This window comes from Salvelinus sp. IW2-2015, linkage group LG1 (assembly GCF_002910315.2).
Source record: "Salvelinus sp. IW2-2015 linkage group LG1, ASM291031v2, whole genome shotgun sequence".
Lineage (NCBI taxonomy): Eukaryota > Metazoa > Chordata > Actinopteri > Salmoniformes > Salmonidae > Salvelinus > Salvelinus sp. IW2-2015.
Genome location: NC_036838.1, coordinates 15614988 through 15633041, shown reverse-complemented (window position 1 = coordinate 15633041; position 18054 = coordinate 15614988). Strand labels below are relative to the sequence as shown.

General features: G+C 48.0%; 1 protein-coding gene across 1 annotated transcript in view; it reads right to left on the bottom strand.

Annotated features, from left to right (window-relative positions):
* Positions 1-1467: 1467 nt before the first annotated feature.
* Positions 1468-18054, bottom strand: part of LOC111960734 (solute carrier family 12 member 5-like) — a 313247-nt gene continuing 296660 nt past the window's right edge. The window contains exon 27 of the mRNA XM_070439127.1: positions 1468-1559. Within this exon, the coding sequence (XP_070295228.1) occupies positions 1468-1559 (92 nt within the window). The remainder of the gene's footprint in view (positions 1560-18054) is intronic.

Genomic DNA, 18054 nt, shown 5'->3' with positions numbered 1-18054 from the left:
GTCTCTCCTCTGTCCAAGGAGGCGAGCAAAGGGGATAGTAGGAATCAAGGAAAGTACATTGAGATAGAGCCCCTGCTTTTCTGTCAGACGACCTTTCCGCTAAGAACGCTCCTCACAGTTTAATAACAACGTATCAATATCTTAAATCAAGCTAGCCTTGTTGTTTTTGGCACTAACAGTGGCTGGATCTAGACGGGACACATAGACACTTAGAAAGGGGGAAAAGGGAGAAGTATAAATATGATGACAGTGGGAGAGCAAAAACAAAGTACAGCGACATGAGGACGACATGTTGTACTCAAGATGAGGTCAAAGTTCATAGAGCACGATCTATGTCATCCCGGAGGCTTGTTCGTTTCTCTCCCATCTTCCTCCAAACTTTGTTCCTTCGTTCACAACTTACCCTGATTAAAAGAATGACCAAGTTCTCTTCAAACCACCAACCATGACCATGGGTAGCAGTCTTTCTCGACGGTGGTTATCTCCGCACTTAATGAACAGGGTTTCCCACAGGAGTCTTTTGGTATTCTCTCTTCGCTGTGGTTTCGCAGGGTCATATACACGACTAGCTACACAACGTCAACATCCTCAGTTCTCCACTGACCACTGTTCAGTCTTGCGGTATGCTACTCCATGTTGATAGGTAGGTGACTCCAAATTGATGGCACTCTAAAACATCCCCTCATAAAAACAAACCACAATCGGATGAATGAGACACTTAAGCTGCGTCTACACAGGTATCCCAATTCTGATATTTTTTCCAATAATTGGTCTTCTGACCAATCACATCAGATCTTTTTCAGAGCTTATCTGATTTGGTCAAAAGACCAATTACTGAAGAAAACATCATAATTGGGCTACCTGTGCAAACGCAGCCTTAAACACACGCAGACACACACATCACACTGAACAACCCAGCTCACCTAACCCTCTGTATCCTTGACTCCATAACCAAGTGACCAGTGGATTGACCAATAGGCAGCTATGAATAGCACAAAGGGTGTGGAACTGGACTGTGATGGCTACCTGCAATCAGCAGAGGGCAGTATTTCACGCTATTTCATTTCAGAGTACTGATTGATAATCTTGCTGGGTGAATTGGACTAAACCTTTCCTTTGTAGGTTATTTGGGCCACGGACAGGGGGAGGCGAAGTCTCTGAGCCATCTGCTCTAGATGATATGTGGTCTGGATATGAAGCTAAAAGAGGCTACCTCTGACATCTCAGAGGACCGGAAAAGGCTCTAAAGTGTGTGAGGTAATCTAAATAGCATCCTACTAGTCTGAATAGATTGTGTGTTTGTGCGTGTGAGAGTGTGTTTTAAGGCAAACAGAAGATAGCGTGAAGAGACGCAAGGTGAGATGGGGTATTGCTTGGGTGTGAGGGAGTGTCTGACAGAAACAAATGGAAGGGGGGGGGGGGGGGGGGGGGATCAGGGACTTGGGGGGGGGGGGGGGGTGGCTGCTCTCAAGAGTAGATGGTGATGACCTCACGACCGCCACCGCGCACCAGGAGAACCCTGTTGAGACCTTCAGTCAGGACCTCCAGGAACTCCATGTCTGAGAGGGCGCAAAAGTTAAGGAAAACAAACTGACTGGTGCACCTCTGTAGCGTTATGCTTACTTTTACTAGTAGCCAGATACTGACTTGTTTTAATATTTATTTTATTAAAAGTTTTACCCACCTCCAACAATTTTTATAATAATTTCTCTCTTTATTATAAATAGTTTTTTAATGTATTGTAATGACCCGGCTGGGTCATAAAGGAAAAGAGACGGACTCTAGGTGTGCAGGTCAGAACACAGGTTTATTCATAAAACTGGCTATTGTTCCGGCCACAACCACGCCGCTAAATGCCGAACGTACACAATGTTACCCTGTCGGGTCAAGAGTCACTCTCATAGGAACAGATCAAGGCACGAACAGAAGAGAGAGAACAATGAGACAGTAATCCCTATTTATGCATTTCCAAATCCCGCGGTATTACCCATCATACCCCCCCAACCTTTTCCATCTGTCCTGACATATTTAACCCTGCTAGTAGCCATGAGAACCATAACACACCCACAAACACAGAACACAATACCGGGTCGTTACATAGCCCCCCCTTTCTAAACCCTAGCCCCTAGGGTTACACAACAAAATCCTTAAAACGACCCGGAGGTCGCATCAGTCTCTTGGGCCTCCCCGTGACTCTCAGCGGTGGCCCCCAGAACCTCCTCTGCCCCAATGTCATTTCCAGCGCCCTCCGAAGAAGCAGCCCCTCCCCAGGCTCAGGTTGTGCTAGAGTCTCCTCGTTAGACTGTTTCCCGTGGGCTCACATCAGAGCCCTCACTCCCATTCGCCTACCGTTTTCCTCCCTCTGTAGGGTGCCAATCGATCCCGGTGGACCACCACCTTCCTGCTCCGTGGGGGAACCTCACCCGGTACGTCACCTCCCCCACTCTCTCTATCACCAGACACGGCCCCACCCATGCACTGTCCAGCTCTTGGGCACCGCCCCTTCTTGCGCGTGGGGTTGTGAAGCCACACACATTCTCCCGCTCCAAAGTGGCCTCCCCCTAGCGCGCGAGTCGTAGTGCGCGCTTTTGGCGCACCCCTGCGTTTTCGAGTTGCTCTCTTGCGAAGGTGTGAGCCGCTTCTAACCGGTTCTGCAGACGACACACATAGTTCGCGGCCAGGCAAAACCCCGTCGTCATTATCAGGAGGGTGGCCAAACGTCAGTTCGGCTGGGGTGCGCAACTCACGACCTAACATTAGTAGTGCTGGGGAGCACGCAGTCGATCTTGAACAGCCGACCTACACGCCATAGAATAAACGGTAATGGGATGTCCCAATCTCTCTGTGTTTTGAGGTAACGATAGCCATTGCTGTGCTATGTTCTGTTAAATCTTTCCACCCAGCCCATCACTCTGCGGGTGAAGCGGAGTAGTGCGCGTCTTCTCCGCGCCTAACCGTCTACACTAACTCTGAGAACACCCGTGACTACGAAGTTTCTTCCCTGGTTCGCTGTGAATAGACTGTGGCACCCAAACCGACCTGATTATTCCCCCACCAACGCATCAGCTATTGTCCCGCCTCCTGGTCTGGGAGAGCGTAAGCCTCCGGCCACTTGGTGCAGTAGTTCCATGGCTGTGTAGATCCACCTTTTACCGCTGTCTGTGGTTGGAAACGGCCTACTATGTCTACCCCCAGTCTCGTCCATGGGCTCCCCTACTGCGGAATTGTTGTAGGAGGGCGTGTGACTGACCTGGAGGTCCTTTTTAGCAGCACACTTTCAGCATAGCGACACTCACCTGTGCCGCTACAACACTGCCTACAAAAGTCCTCAACATCCCTCCTGTGCCTTGCCAATGAAGCCTTTACGCATGCGCGTTTAACGTTTTGGAGACCCCAAAATGCCCTGCGCCTACTCCCCCATGAAGCTGCTGTAACACGCTCCCCTGCAGCCTTTTTGGGCACCACTACCTGCCACGTAATTTCTCCAGTCGCTGGCTTTTTCCACCCCCTCTGAGCCACTTCCCTCAGCCACTCTAAGGACTGTGAATTTAGCCCACAGTCCTTTGGCTGACTGTGATAGGAGGGCTACTTCCCCCCACGGCGGTCGTCTTCTCTCTTCCACCCACCGCAGCACAGGACGCAGCTCTGCGTCCTCCTCCTGGCGACGCCTCCACTCCCCAACGTCCACAGCCTCAAGCTGCCCGGCACTCTGTTCACACTCAGCTGACTCACCGTCGGCAGGTGACTCCCTCCTCCCTGCACAGTTTCTCTCTCTCCTCCACCCGTTTGGCGCGTACCCACAGCCATCCTCAGCACACGGGCGGCGGGACAAAGGCGTCTTGCATTGCTGTGGCGGAAGGCCGGCTCTGTGCCCACCTGGAAGTCGTAGGGTTGCAGCTCCCCAGCCAGCGGGCAATCTGACCCTCTGGCTCCTTGAAGCGAGAGAAGCCACTGCAGGGCGGAGTGATCCGTCCGGACCACAAACGGCAGGCCCCCAGGTAGGTACTTGAAATGGCTGTACTGCTGCCACGACAGCCAAAAGCTCTCTCCTTGTCACGCCAGTAAGCGTTTTTTCAGCCTTATCAAAAGTTTCTGCTGTAATAAGCTACTACGTGTTCCCCATCAGGGCCACGCTGAGCAAGCACAGCCCCCAAGCCCTCATTGCTGCGTCGGTGTCCAGGATGAACGGACGGTTCGGGTCTGGTGAGGCCAGGACAGGCCTCCATCAGGGCACGTTTTGAGGGCCTCAAACGCCCGCTGGTGCTCTTCGGTCCACTGAAAAACAGTGTCCTCCTGAGAAGGTGGTTCAAAGGAGCCGCTACCCCCGCAAAACCCCTTCACAAAACCTACGATAGTAGGATGCCAGCCCCAAGGAAGCTCTTAACCTCTTTTTTCCCCCTGGAACTGGCCACCCCCTCACAGCCTCTACTTTGTCTTGGCATCCGTGCTGATGCCCTCACCACCCAGCTGATGCCCCAGGAACGCCACCTCCCTTTGCATTGAAAATGCACTTTCCCGGGTGTATTTTAGCCCCGCCCCCGAGATCCTCTCCAACACTCGCCTAATTGCCCCCAGTGCCCCCTCAAACGATGTGCCGTGCACCAATATGTCGTCTAGGTACACAACACACTCGTCTCTCGAACCCCCGCCAGCACTCTGTCCATGAGCCTCTCAAAGGTGGCAGGAGCATTACAGAGCCCGAAGGCACAGCACCTTGAACTGCAATGGCCCCTATCCGTGGAGAAGGCCGTTTTTTCACGTGCCCCTGGCGAGAGGGGGCACCTGCCAGTAGCCACTGCGCAGATCAAGGAGAGAACCACGAGGACCTCTCACGTTGTCTAGCGACTCATCAATCCTCGGTAGGGGATAAGAGTCTTTGGTGGTACAGAATTTAGGCCCCTCGTAGTCAACACAAAACCTTAAGTTTACCCCCTTTCTTAGGCACCATGCGACACCGGCGCGGACCATGGGCTATCTGATGGCTCAATAAATCAGCCCGCAACATGTCTACAATAGCTGTGTCTGCTGCCTTCCCTCCTGGCAAGGGGAATACGACGGGGCGAATTTTAATGGTCGGCGTCCCCAGTGTCTATTTCGTGCTGGACTAGGTGCGTTTGTCCTACCTCATCTTACCCCCCAAGCGAAGCTATCTTTAAAGTCCAACAGCAGCTGCTTTAACTGTCTCTGTTGTCCCTCATCCAGACCCTGAGAAGTTCTTCAGCCCACACAGCCTCGACGGCGTCGATAGCCTCCTCCTTCCCCCCGTCGCGGCTGATGGGGTGAAGGAGCCAGTGTATTTTGGGCTACTGGGCTGCCTGTGCTTTGCCACCATGATGGGGAGTGAAGGCCGTCGCCGCCGAGACAGCTGCTGGGATGGCACAACGACCAAGGGAGCAGCCGGGATGACCGGTGGAGTCTCTGCAAGCTTGGAGGAAGACGGAGGGACAAGCCCTGCCCCCTGCTGGCCCTCCCGAAGGCGACATTCCCACTGTGCGGCCCCCCACAGCCTCAAAAGTCCCGACTCTAAGTCCAACTGAGCCCCACAGTTTTTCAAAAAGTCCATTCCCAGTATACAGGGGTCCTGCACCGCTGCTACCCACACCGGACACCCCACAGTTCTCCCCCCCACGGTCACAGATAGCTGACACTTCCCTAACATGGGGGCTAGCTCCCCCGTGACAGGTCCGTAGCTGGACAAGGGTCGGCTCCACCCGCACCCCAACAGGTATAGTTATGTCTGTCTCACCAGGGTTACTGTAGAGCCCGTGTCGACCAGGGCCAAACATTCCACCCCCTCTACCTTGACGATGACATTGCAGAAGTCCCAACGGTGGTACGTCCCACCACAACTACAGGACTAGGAAAACCGGCGGCAGCTACACCCTGGGGAGCAGGTCCCCACCCTCTTGTCTGCGCTGCTGGGTACCTTCTTTGCTTACAGTGGGTTCGGGGGCGGGGCGGGTGGCCCACGCAGCCCCCTGCGCGCGAACCCGCTGTCGTTTCCCTGGTGACGGGGGAATCTGTCACACTCTCGCTGAATGTGGCCAGGCTGGCCACAACCCAGCAGACAATAGGAGCTGAGCTGACACTGCGACGTTGCCTGGAGCCCCTCTCCATGACAGCGAAGCAGTCCTTGACTAGCCCGCCCAACTCGTCAACCCACTCCGTTTTGACCCCTGGCCACCCCAGCCACCGCTGCTCTCACCTCTGGTTGACTGGCGGACTTCCACTCTCACTCCCTCACCCCAGATCAGCTCCCTCTTCCTGGCTATCTCCACTGCCAGCCCCAGAGATGGTGGGTCCGCCATCGAACATGCTTACCCAGTTCCGGTGGAAGAGAGCGCTCTAATAAAACTGTTCCCGTGCCAGCCGTCTTTGCACCCCAATCGGCATAGTTGCATAAGCCCGCCTGGTCAGGCTCAGAATACCACTTGCCAACGCCTTTAATGATTCCCCCTGGAAGTCTCATTTTGTTACACAGTTCAATCCGCAGCATGTTTGGGCTGCGCGTCGCTGCCGAAACGGCCCCCCAATCTCCACTAGCGCACCATAGTCGTCCCTTTCGTCCGGGGCTAGCGTTAGCAGGCATTTCCGACGCCTCCTCTGCCAGGCTCAGGCAAGCTGTAACGCTTTCGTCTCGTCAGACCACCTCCCGGCTCTAGCCAACAACTCGAATTGAGTGAAAAAAACTTCCCATTTACCTTGTCCATTGAAACTTTGGTAGTTTAGCCGCTACCGTGGCTAATGGCAATAGGTCGCCGCCATCTCTGTTACCTTAGCAGCCCAGCCATTTCCGACCCGGTGACGTCGATATCCCCGTCGCCGTGACGTCAGCTCTCGAGCGGTGTGAAGGAAAACCCGCCAGTTCTGCCATCTTGCTGACTGACAATTTAACTCCCGCCATGTGCGCTCTCCAGCTTCCCTACGGCAGTCGCCGCCTGACCCTCCCGACCGGGTACCCCGAGCCCACAACGGACACTTTGTCCGACTCTTCCTTAATTTTTTCCACCTCGCCCCAAGCGACATGACCGTAGATGCGAGTCACGCCTAAAGCCAACCCGGCCTATACTGAACAGCTAACTCGCCTAGTCACGATCCCGTTATTCGAAAGCACTTCTGACACCAATGTAATGACCCGGCTGGGTCATAAAGGGAAAAGAGACGGACTCTAGGTGTGCAGGTCAGAACACAGGTTTATTCMTAAACTGGGCTATTGTTCCGGCCACAACCCACGCCGCTAAATGCCGAACGTACACAATGTTACCCTGTCGGGTCAAGAGTCACTCTCATAGGAACAGATCAAGGCACGAACAGAAGAGAGAGAACAATGAGACAGTAATCCCTATTTATGCATTTCCAAATCCCGCGGTATTACCCATCATACCCCCCCAACCTTTCCATCTGTCCTGACATATTTAACCCCTGCTAGTAGCCATGAGAACCATAACACACCCACAAACACAGAACACAATACCGGGTCGTTACAGTATTTTTTTTTTGCAAGGTTCCGTCTCTTTTTTCTTTCTTAATTTAATCATAGGCATATAATACCATCGACAGTCGTTAGAAATAATCATCCCACATTGGGGAAGTGGGAGGTAAGGTTCATGTTCCACCAAACTACCCTGCACCCCTCTCCCAGAACACCCCCTCTTCAGCCCACTACCCCAGTGTGGTGGACACAAAAAAGCAAACTAGAACGAAAAAAAGTCAGATACTTATTTGTAACGACACAGCTTCTATGGGCAGATAAGCTGTGCGAAGATGACTTAAGACATACTCCGTTCTGTGAACTCCATGGGAGTGTTAACATGAATAAAGCTATAGTATGTTAATTTACAAACCCTACAGAAAAATGCTGTGGAAGCCAGGGGGGGATGATGCTCTTGTAGTCCATGTGGGGTCAAACAACATTAGGAGGGCTAGCTCGGAACTGCTAAAAATGGATAAAAAAAAAAACTGATTCTAGCTTTGAAAGTTTCTAAAAAAGCAGCCAATTATTTCAGGCCAGGTACCATCGTTGGACCGCGGCTGTGAAAGATTCAGCAGGCTACTGGCATTACACACCTGGCTAAAAGATTACTGTAGCTTTGTTGGTGTTACCCTTTCTATGAGCTTATAATATAAACTACACCACGAAAGGTACTGTTTACTTGACTTTAATCATATCAGCACATGTAACAGCAGTTTACAGCACTTTTTGTTCATCTTTCTTCCTCTCCCCAATTCACTTAAACTATATTTCTTTATTTCCCATGGGCTTCACCTGAGTACCCCCTAGTGGCTGGAATACAACTGTAATAAGCCCCTTACATTGGCATAACTTTTAGAGATAACTTTGTCACCTTCTGGAAACAGAAGACGCTTTACAGGAATGACAGAGTCCATCCAAATCATCTTGGCTCCTGGACAATGACTTATCAATGAACCAAGCCCTGCTCAGATAATCCCTACCATTGTGTCTCTGAGTTGTCGTAGTGCTGCAGCAAATGTACATTGTCCCATGAGCGTTGGAAGTCATAATATAAGTATTTATGTCCCTCTAAGTCCCTGAATGCCTCTGTCAATCCTATAGCTATTGTATGCAGTAATCATATGTCTATGAACCAGAGTTAAACTATTATCACTGAGGCATTGTGCCCTAGTAGGAAGTTCACTGTGTGCAGCTCACCCTGCACTATCAGCTCAAATATAAATATCACTTTCATGTCTACTTCTGATAAGCTGCTCAGTAAAACAATCAAGCATCCCAGAAAAATTCTAAAAATAGCCGACATTAACATCCTGTATGTAGCCTAAGAAACAAGGTCCATGAAATCGACAACTTGCTAGTAACAGATGACATTCATATACTGATCTCTGAAACTCACTTAGATAATACCTTTGATGGTATAGTGGTAGGCATATATAGTTATAACATGCAAACAGAAATGCTAACGGGGGGTGGTGTTGTAGTTTATATTCCAGTTAAGCGTAGAGAGGATCTCATGTCAAATACTGTTGAAGTAATATGGATACAGGTTCATCTGCCCCACATTAAGCCCATTCTTGTAGGAAGCTGCTATAGACCACCAAGTGCTAACAGTCAGTATCTGGATAATATGTGTGAAATGCTTGATAATGTATGTGATATCAACAGAGCGGTATAGAGGGCCTGCAGTTGCATCACAAATCACCTAGCAACCGCACAAGGCGCCATGTTGGAAGATCAGTCAGTCTGGGGAAAGTCCTCCAATTGTCCACATGGCTGGCTGCATTTTGCTTCCAGATTGCCCATTATTGATTTTTTTCGAAGGATCCAGAAAACAGAGGCAGTGGGAGAACCTATTCAAGTAAAAACATATATTTTGAAAATGATAGCTGCAGGAACTTTGTGTGCAGGCTAACTAAAATGAGCTGCTAACATAATGTTTGCTAGGATAGCTAGCTACAGTAGCTAACTAACTTTACATACTGTATAGCTAGCCAAGTGAATTAAATATCACCAGTTAGCTAACTTCATATTAGCTAGTTAGCTACCTATCTTGATATAATGTATGTATTGTTATAACTTGAAATGCATTTGTAGCTAGCTTGCTACAGTAACAGCCATGGAAGAGGGTGAAAGGATTAGCTAGCAGTTACAGCTGTCGGAATGGAGAGTAGGCTACTCTGGATATGGCAGGTACCTTTGTGGGAAGATATTATGAAAAGATTCTCCAGTTCCAGTCCTTAGCGAGATAAACTGAGGACAGAGATATATAGTAACATAATATTCAATGCTGTCTAATATGAGAATAATTTAGCCTGTTTTATGTTTTTCTGTCCTCAGATACAGAGAGCTGTGTAACCCTGTCTGCAGATGAGGTCCCAATGAATGTCGCAAGAGAATAAGGGTAAATCCTTGTATACCAAGAATTATGTGTACCTATGTTAGCACATTTTGTAAACAAAAATACAGTTTAAAAGTCAATGTACTGTATAAACCTATTACAACTGAAGCAGGCCAACCCAGCTGGGTGTGCAGTCTTCTGTTCCAGCCCAGCACTAGCACACCTGATTGAATTTATCAAACCTAATTAGTTGATAATCAAGTGTGCTATTGCTTGGCTGGAACAGAAGTCTGCTCAGCCAGTAGATCAGGGATCAGCGTTCATCCACCTCTGGCCTGCTCGCCTCCCTACCTCTGAGGAAGTACAGTTCCCGCTCAGCCCAGTCAAAACTGTTCGCTGCTCTGGCACCCCAATGGTGGAACAAACTCCCTCACGACGCCAGGTCAGCGGAGTCAATCACCACCTTCCGGAGACACCTGAAACCCCACCTCTTTAAGGAATACCTAGGATAGGATAAAGTAATCCTACTCCTTCTAACCCTTCTCCCCCCCCCTTAAAAGAGTTAGATGCACTATTGTAAAGTGGTTGTTCCACTGGATATCATAAGGTGAATGCACCAATTTGTAAGTCGCTCTGTATAAGAGCGTCTGCTAAATGACTTAAATGTAAAAATGTAAATGGATCAGTGGAGTGAGGTTAACTTTTTTTTGTTCAAATTAAATTATGTTTTAGTAATAGCCCACTTGGTACTAAGATGTCTAACCTTCACATATGAATTAGACTACTTGTTCACTTTGAAATTATATAAAATTGTGTTGATTCTGAAGTGTTTACTTGTTTTAATTGTAAACTATTTTTCAAGATGAAATTGTGTCAATTTTGATTAATTACATCTTACAATCCTGCAATAAAAGAGGGTAAGGGAATCTAACTCTAATTTGTCTGTTATTTTTCTTAAATGAACATTACCTACATTTTTGTTCAGTTGTAAGCTCTCCAATTAGTTTTATTTGATTGTCACTCTTTTATCAGGATATCAGCCATGTGAACCCATTTTGCAGCTGATAACGGCATGCAACGCCAATGCAGTCATACGCCTACAGCAGTGGTTCCCAACTCCAGTCATTGAGTACCCCCCACAGCACATTTTTGTTGCAGCCCCAGACAAACATAGCTGACTCAACTCATTGAGGGCCTGATGATTAGTTGACAAGTTGAATCAGGTGTGCTTTTCTGGGATAACAATAAAACTCTGTACTGTTGGGGAGAGTTGAGGACCGGAGTTGGGAACCACTGGACTACAGTATGATGGCATTAGCCCAGCGTTTCCCAAACTCAGTCCTCCGAACCAAAAGGAGTGCACGTTTTTTTTCTTCTCCCTAACACTACACAGCTGATTCAAATTATTCAAAGCTTGATGATTAGATGATTATTTGAATCAGCTCAGATGTGTAGTGCTAGGTTAAAAACCAAAACGTGCACCCCTTAGCCATATGGGCATTTGCAATTCATCCTTGACATTGTGCATCTGAAGCAGAGAATAGCTTAACTCACATATTGTTTATATGTTCTCAATTTTATAAACGATACCAACAGACAATGTGTATGAGGCTAATCATTATACTAGATCAGTGGTACTCATTGTGCAGCCCGCAGGCCGAGCCCTTAATTTGCGGCTCACAGTGATTTTCCTATTTTCCTTCCATAATACATAACAATGATACAATTTCAATTCAATGTTTTTAATGCAGGCCTGAATCACTTCATTGAATATGTGTATTGTTCACTGGACGGCAGATAGATGGCAGTATAGTGCAGCTGTTGAACAGAAAGGCCGAAATAGAATGGAACTGCTCAGCTACAGCGACCGACACATATCAGTTTGCTACTAGCTATTTTTGCAGTCTGGTCGACATGGATCATTTTATTGTAAAAAAGAAACGTAAATCTATTGACAATGAAAATGTAGGGGAAGAGCTGGAGAACAAGCTGTGAACGAGCAACCACCGGAGAACCAGGAAAATCCGGAAGATGGTGGTGGGGAAATGCAGATAGCTAACGTAGCTAGCGTGGCTAAATTGGCTCTGGTGGCTAAGAGAAGGATACGGTCGATTCAAGAAGAACACAGAAAGTTCCAAGAGAAATGGACAGGCAAGTATTTTTTTGTACTTGATGGGACTAGCTCACTTTGTCTTATTTGCCAGAAGGCAGTCAATTGTTTTAAACGAGCAAATTGAGAGCGACATTTCCAGTCACACCATGCCCACTTTGAAAAAACATATCCACCACAAAGCAACCTCAGAAACAACAAAATAGCGCAACTTAAAGGACAGCTCAAAGGACAACAACAAGTGGACAGATCTAGCACTGTTGCAGAGAAAACGACAGAGGCAACATATGAGATTGCTTGGATACTCGTGAGAAACAAGAAGGCCTTCACAGACGCCTCAGCCGAAATATTGTATGCAAATTTCACAAACAAGGAAGCTATTTCAAAGCAAATTAAGGGACTGCAAGTCAGACTCGACCATAACAAGACATCGGTGAGGACATCGGTAAGCAACTGATAACTGACATATCCGTGGTGCCATGTTTTAGTATTGCGCTTGACAAAAGCACTGATGTATGTGACATTGCTAAATTATGTGTTTGGGTCCGCTTCCCTCAAAACGAGTCATTCAGAGAGGAACTTATGTTTACTGCCCCTTCAAGGACAAACACAAGGAGAGGATACTCTGAAAGCCCTATTTTTTGCTGATAATAATATTGACTTGTCAAATCTGGCTTCTGTGTGCACTGACGGCACCCCAAACATGCGAGGGAAGGAGAAGGGACTCATAGACCTGATGAGAAAGAGAATGTTTAATAAAACAACAAACATGAAACAAGACAGCTTAACAGTGGCGAGATAGCATGAAAACAGGAAACAATACCGACTGAGGAATGAACATAAGGGTGGGACATATAAAGGGTAGGTAATGAGGAAGGTAATGGAGTCTAGGTGTGAATCATGATGATCTGCAGGTGTGCATAATGAAGGATGCCAGGTGTGCTTAATGATGAATCCCAGGACCGGTGGTTAGTATTCTGGCGACATTGCGCGCCGGAGGGGAGGAGCAGACGTGACAGTACCCCTCCTCTGATGTGCGGCTCCTGCCGCAGGATGACGCCGACCAGGGTGGCGACCCCGAGGAAGTGGAAAGCATGGATGTTGGGATCCAGAATGTCCTCCAACGGAACCCAACACCGCTCCTCTAGGCCATACCCCTCCCAGTCCACCAGATACTGGAGTTGACCCCCACGACGCAGTGAGTCCAGTACGGATCTGACAGCATACGCCGGACTCCCCTCGACGTCCAGGGGAGGTGGTCGGGTGTCGTGGGGGACAACATCAGCTAGGGGACCAGGAACCACCGGCCTGAGAGAAGGGAGACATGAAATGAGGATGAGATACGATAGTGACTAGGCAACTGTATCCTATACGTCACCTCATTGACCCTACGGAGAACCTTGAACGGCCCCACAAACCGGGGGCTCAGTTTCTTGCAGGGCAGGTGGAGTGGGAGGTTCCTGGTAGAGAGCCAGATGCGATCCCCAGGGTGGAACACAGGGGTCTCACTGTGGTGGCGGTCTGCCTGTTCCTTTTGACGATGGACGGCACGCTGGAGTCTAACATGCGCATCACTCCACACTTCTGCGCGTGCGGAACCACTGATGAATTGCAGGAGCTTTAGTCTGGAGGCCAGGGCCGGCTGAAAACCCAGAACACACTGGAAGGGGGTCAACCCAGTGGAAGAGAGACGCAGCGAGTTCTGGGCGTACTCTGCCCATGGAAAGAATCGTTCCCACGCACCCTGCTGGTCCTGAGAGTGACTCCTCAGGAACCTCCCCAGCTCCTGGTTCATCCTCTCCATGGTAACCCGGAAGTGAGGCTGACCGTGACCCAGAGCTTCTCCATAAAGGCCCTCCATACTCGTGATGTGAATTGGGGGCCACGGTTGGAAACGATGTCCTCCGGAAGGCCATAATGCCGGAAGACCTACTGTAAGAGTGCCTCAGCGACCTGGAGAGCAGTGGGGAGACCAGGAAGAGGGATTAAACGTCATGACTTAGAAAATCTATCCACTACTACCAGAACGATGGTGAAACCGTCAGAGCGGAGATCAGTTACAAAGTCGATGGATAGATGAGACCAGGGTCGCTGAGGCACGGGAAGCGGCAAGAGCTTTCCCGCTGGTGCATTCCAGGGGGACTTGGTTTGGGCACATACGGAACAGGAGTTGACATAACGAGTTACATCCTGCGCCAAGGTGGGCCACCAGTACTTCTCAGTGATGGAGTGGATAGTGCGAGAAATACCTGGATGTCCAGTGACGACAGCTGTGTGTGCCCAGGTCAGCAGCTGATCCCTTATCCTTGTGGGAACATAGATGCGCTCAGGAGGACAGTTCAGGAGCGCCGGCTCCCTCTACTGAAGCCTGGCGGATCTCCACATCTACGTCCCAGGCCACTGGACCTAAAACTCGGGAGGATGGGATTATAGGGGCACTCTAGACTGGTCAAGAGCCATGTGTCCTCCGAAACACGACCCAACCACAATGCCCACTTAACCCAGAAGCCAGCCACACCAAATGTGTCGGATGAAACACAATACACCTGGCGCCGTGTCAGCATGCATGCGCCTGTCCCGCCACAGGAGTCGCTAGAGCGTGATGAGACAAGGACATCCCTGCCGGCCAAACCCTCCCCTAACCCGTACGACGCTGGGCCAATTGTACGTCGTCCCATGAGTCTCCCGGTCGCGGCCGGCTGTAACAGTGCCTGGAATCTAACCAGGATTTCTAGTGGCACAGCTAGCAACTTCTATGTAGTGCCTTAGACCACTGTGCTACTCGGGAGGCCGGATATTGCTCCTACTTGCCATCTCTTCAATCTAAGCCTGGGAAGCAAGAAGTCATTCCGTTACCCAAGAATAGTAAAGCACCCTTTACTGGCTCAAATAGCTGACCAATCAGCCTGTTACCAACCCTTAGTAAAAAATTATGTTTGACCAGAAACAATGCTATTTTATAGGGGAGGGCATTCAACATGCATCGCAATTACATAAACGACTGAAAGAAGTTGATAATAAATATTGTGAGAGCTGTTTTGTTAGACTTCAGTGAGGCTTTTGACATTATCCATCATAGTATTCTGCTGACAAAAAAAGTATACAATGCATTCAGAAAGTATTCAGACCCCTTGACTTTTTTCACATTTAGTTACGTTACAGCCTTTTTCTAAAAGAGATTTTTTTTAAATCTCATAATTCTACACAAAATACCCCATAATGACAAAGCAAAAGCAGTTTTTTGAAATGCTTGCAAATGTATATAAAAAAAAACTGAAATATCACATTTACATAAGTATTCAGACCCTTTCCTCAGTACTTTGCTGAAGCACCTTTGGCAGCAATTGCAGCCTAGAATCTTCTTGGTGTGACTCTACAAGCTTGGCACACCTGTATTTGAGGAGTTCCATTCTTTATTTACAGATCCTCTTAAGCTCTGTCTGGTTGCATTTTGAGCATCGCTGCAAAGCTATTTTCAGGTCTCTCCAAAGATGTTTGATTGGGTTCAAACATCCTGCGTTGCCTTGGCTGTATGCTTAGGGTTGCTGTCCTGTTGGAGGGTGAACCTTCTCCCCAGTCTGAGGTCCCAAGTACTTTGGAGCAGATTTTCTTCAAGGATCTTTCTGTACTTTGCTCCGTTCATCTTTGCCTCAATCCTGACTAGTCTCCCAGTCCCTGTCGCTGAAAAACATCCCCACAGCATGATGCTGCCACCACCATGCTTCACCGTAGGGATGGTGCCGGGTTTCCTCCAGACGTGACGCTTGGCATTCAGGCCAAAGAGGCCAATATTGGTTTCATCAGACCAGAGAATCTTGTTTCTCATGGTCTGAGTCCTTTATGAGCATTTTGGCAAACTCCAAGAGGGCTGTCATGTGCTTTTTACTGAGGAGTGGCTTCTGTCGGACCACTCTACCATAAAGGCCTGATTGGTGGAGTGCTGCAGAGATGGTTGTTCTTCTGGAAGTTTCTCCCATCTCCACAGAAGAACTCTGAAGCTCTGTTAGGGTGACCATCAGGTTCTTGGTCCTTCTCCCCCGATAGCACAGTTTGGCCGGGCGGCCAGCTCTAGGATGAGCCTTGGTGGTTCCAAAATACTTCCATTTAAGAATGATGGAGGCCACTGTGTTCTTGGGGACCTTCAATGCTGCAGACATTTTTTGGCACCCTTCCTCAGATCTGTGCCTCAACACAATCCTGGCTCAGAGCTCTACAGACAATTCCTTCGACCTCATGGCTTGGTTTTTTCTATGACATGCACTGTCAACTGTGGGACCTTATATAGACAGCCTTTCCAAATCATGTCCAATCAATATATCACAAGTGGACCCTAATCAAGTTGTAGAAACATCTCAAGGATGATCAATGGAAACAGGATGCACCTGAGCTCAATTTCGAGTTTCATAGCAAATGGCCTGAATACTCTAAATAAGGTATTTCTGTTTAAAACATTTTATACATTTGAAAACATTTACTGTGGATTGAGAGTTCCCTGTCTAACAGAACACAGTGTTATTTAATGGTAGCCTCAACAACATTATCCAAGTAGAATCAGGCATTTCCCAGGGCAGCTGTCTAGGCCCCTTACTTTTTTCAATCTTTTCTAATGTAATGACCTGACACTGGCTCTGAGTAAAGCCTGTGTGTCTATGTATCTGGATGACTCAACACTATACACGCCAGCTACTACATCGAGTGAAATCACTGCAATACTTAACAAACAGCTGCAGTCAGTGTCAGAATGGGTGGCAAGAAATAAGTTAGTCCTAAATATTTCTAAATCTAAATGGATTGTATTTGGGACAAATCATTATCTGAACCATAAATCTCAACTAATTATTGTAATGAATAATGTGGAAATTGAGTTGATGAGACTACTCTGCTTGGAGTAACCCTGGATTGTAAACTGTTATGGTCAAAACATATTGATGCAACAGTAGCTATGATGGGGAAAGGTCTGTCCATAATAAAGCGTTACTCTGCCTTCTTAACAACAATATAAACAAGGCAGGTCCTACGGGCCCCGAGTTTTGTCACACCTGGACTACTGCTCAGTCGTGTGGTCAGGTGCAACAAAGAGGGAATTCAGAAAATTACAACTGGCCCAGAAGCACGGCAGCACAGCTGGCCCTTAAATGTAAACTTAAAGCTAACATTAATAATATGCATGTCAATCTCTTATGGCTCAATGTAGAGGAGAGATTGACTTCATCACTTCTTGTTTTTGTAAGAAGTATTGACATGTTGAATGCACCAAGCTGTCTGTTTAAACTACTAGAACACAGCTCAGACACCCATGCATATCCCACAAGACATGCTACCAGAGGTCTCTTCACCGCCCGCAAGTCCAGAACAGAGTATAGGAGGCGCACAATACTACATAGAGCCATGGCTACATGGAACTCTATTCCACATCAAGTAACTCACGCAAGCAGTAAAATCAGATTGAAATAACATAAAAACACACCTTATGGAACAACTCGGACTGTGAAGATTCACACACACAGGTACAAACATACCTCTGAGGAGGGAGGGGAGGACCATCTTCCTCAATGAAATTTCATCAAAATAAAAATAATGAAAAATGAAAAAGATTATCCAAAAAATATGTCACCAAATAATTGATTCAAAAAACACTGTTTTGCAAATCAGGTCTGTAGTAACTTCAACAGCACTCTCTGGGGTAGCACTATGGTGTAACCGGAGGACAGCTAGCTTCCGTTTTCCTAGAAGGCTTGTTGGCCTCACCCCCTTACATAGGGTACAGTGACCTGAAGAACATTGATTGTTCAGCTAAAAGGCATAACAAAAGCACAGAGCATATAAATGCCTGCATCAGATTGAAGCTTCTGGGGAAAAAACACATCGATCATGTGGACGAAGTTCTGCATTTAAACTGCGCAACACAATGAGAAAGTAGCGCCTCGATCACACCAACAGCATATTGGAACACCAGAAGTACATTCATGTCCAATGGAATGCTGCGTTTGCCTTGCAGCATTGCGTTGCAGCGGCAGTTGCAGTGGGATCTGTGTGGTGCATACGTTGGATTTATCGAGCGTATGGGTCAAACTGTATGCATAGCCTGACAGAAATGGTAGCTGTAGGTGAGCGTTGAACTTTTGTTGCACA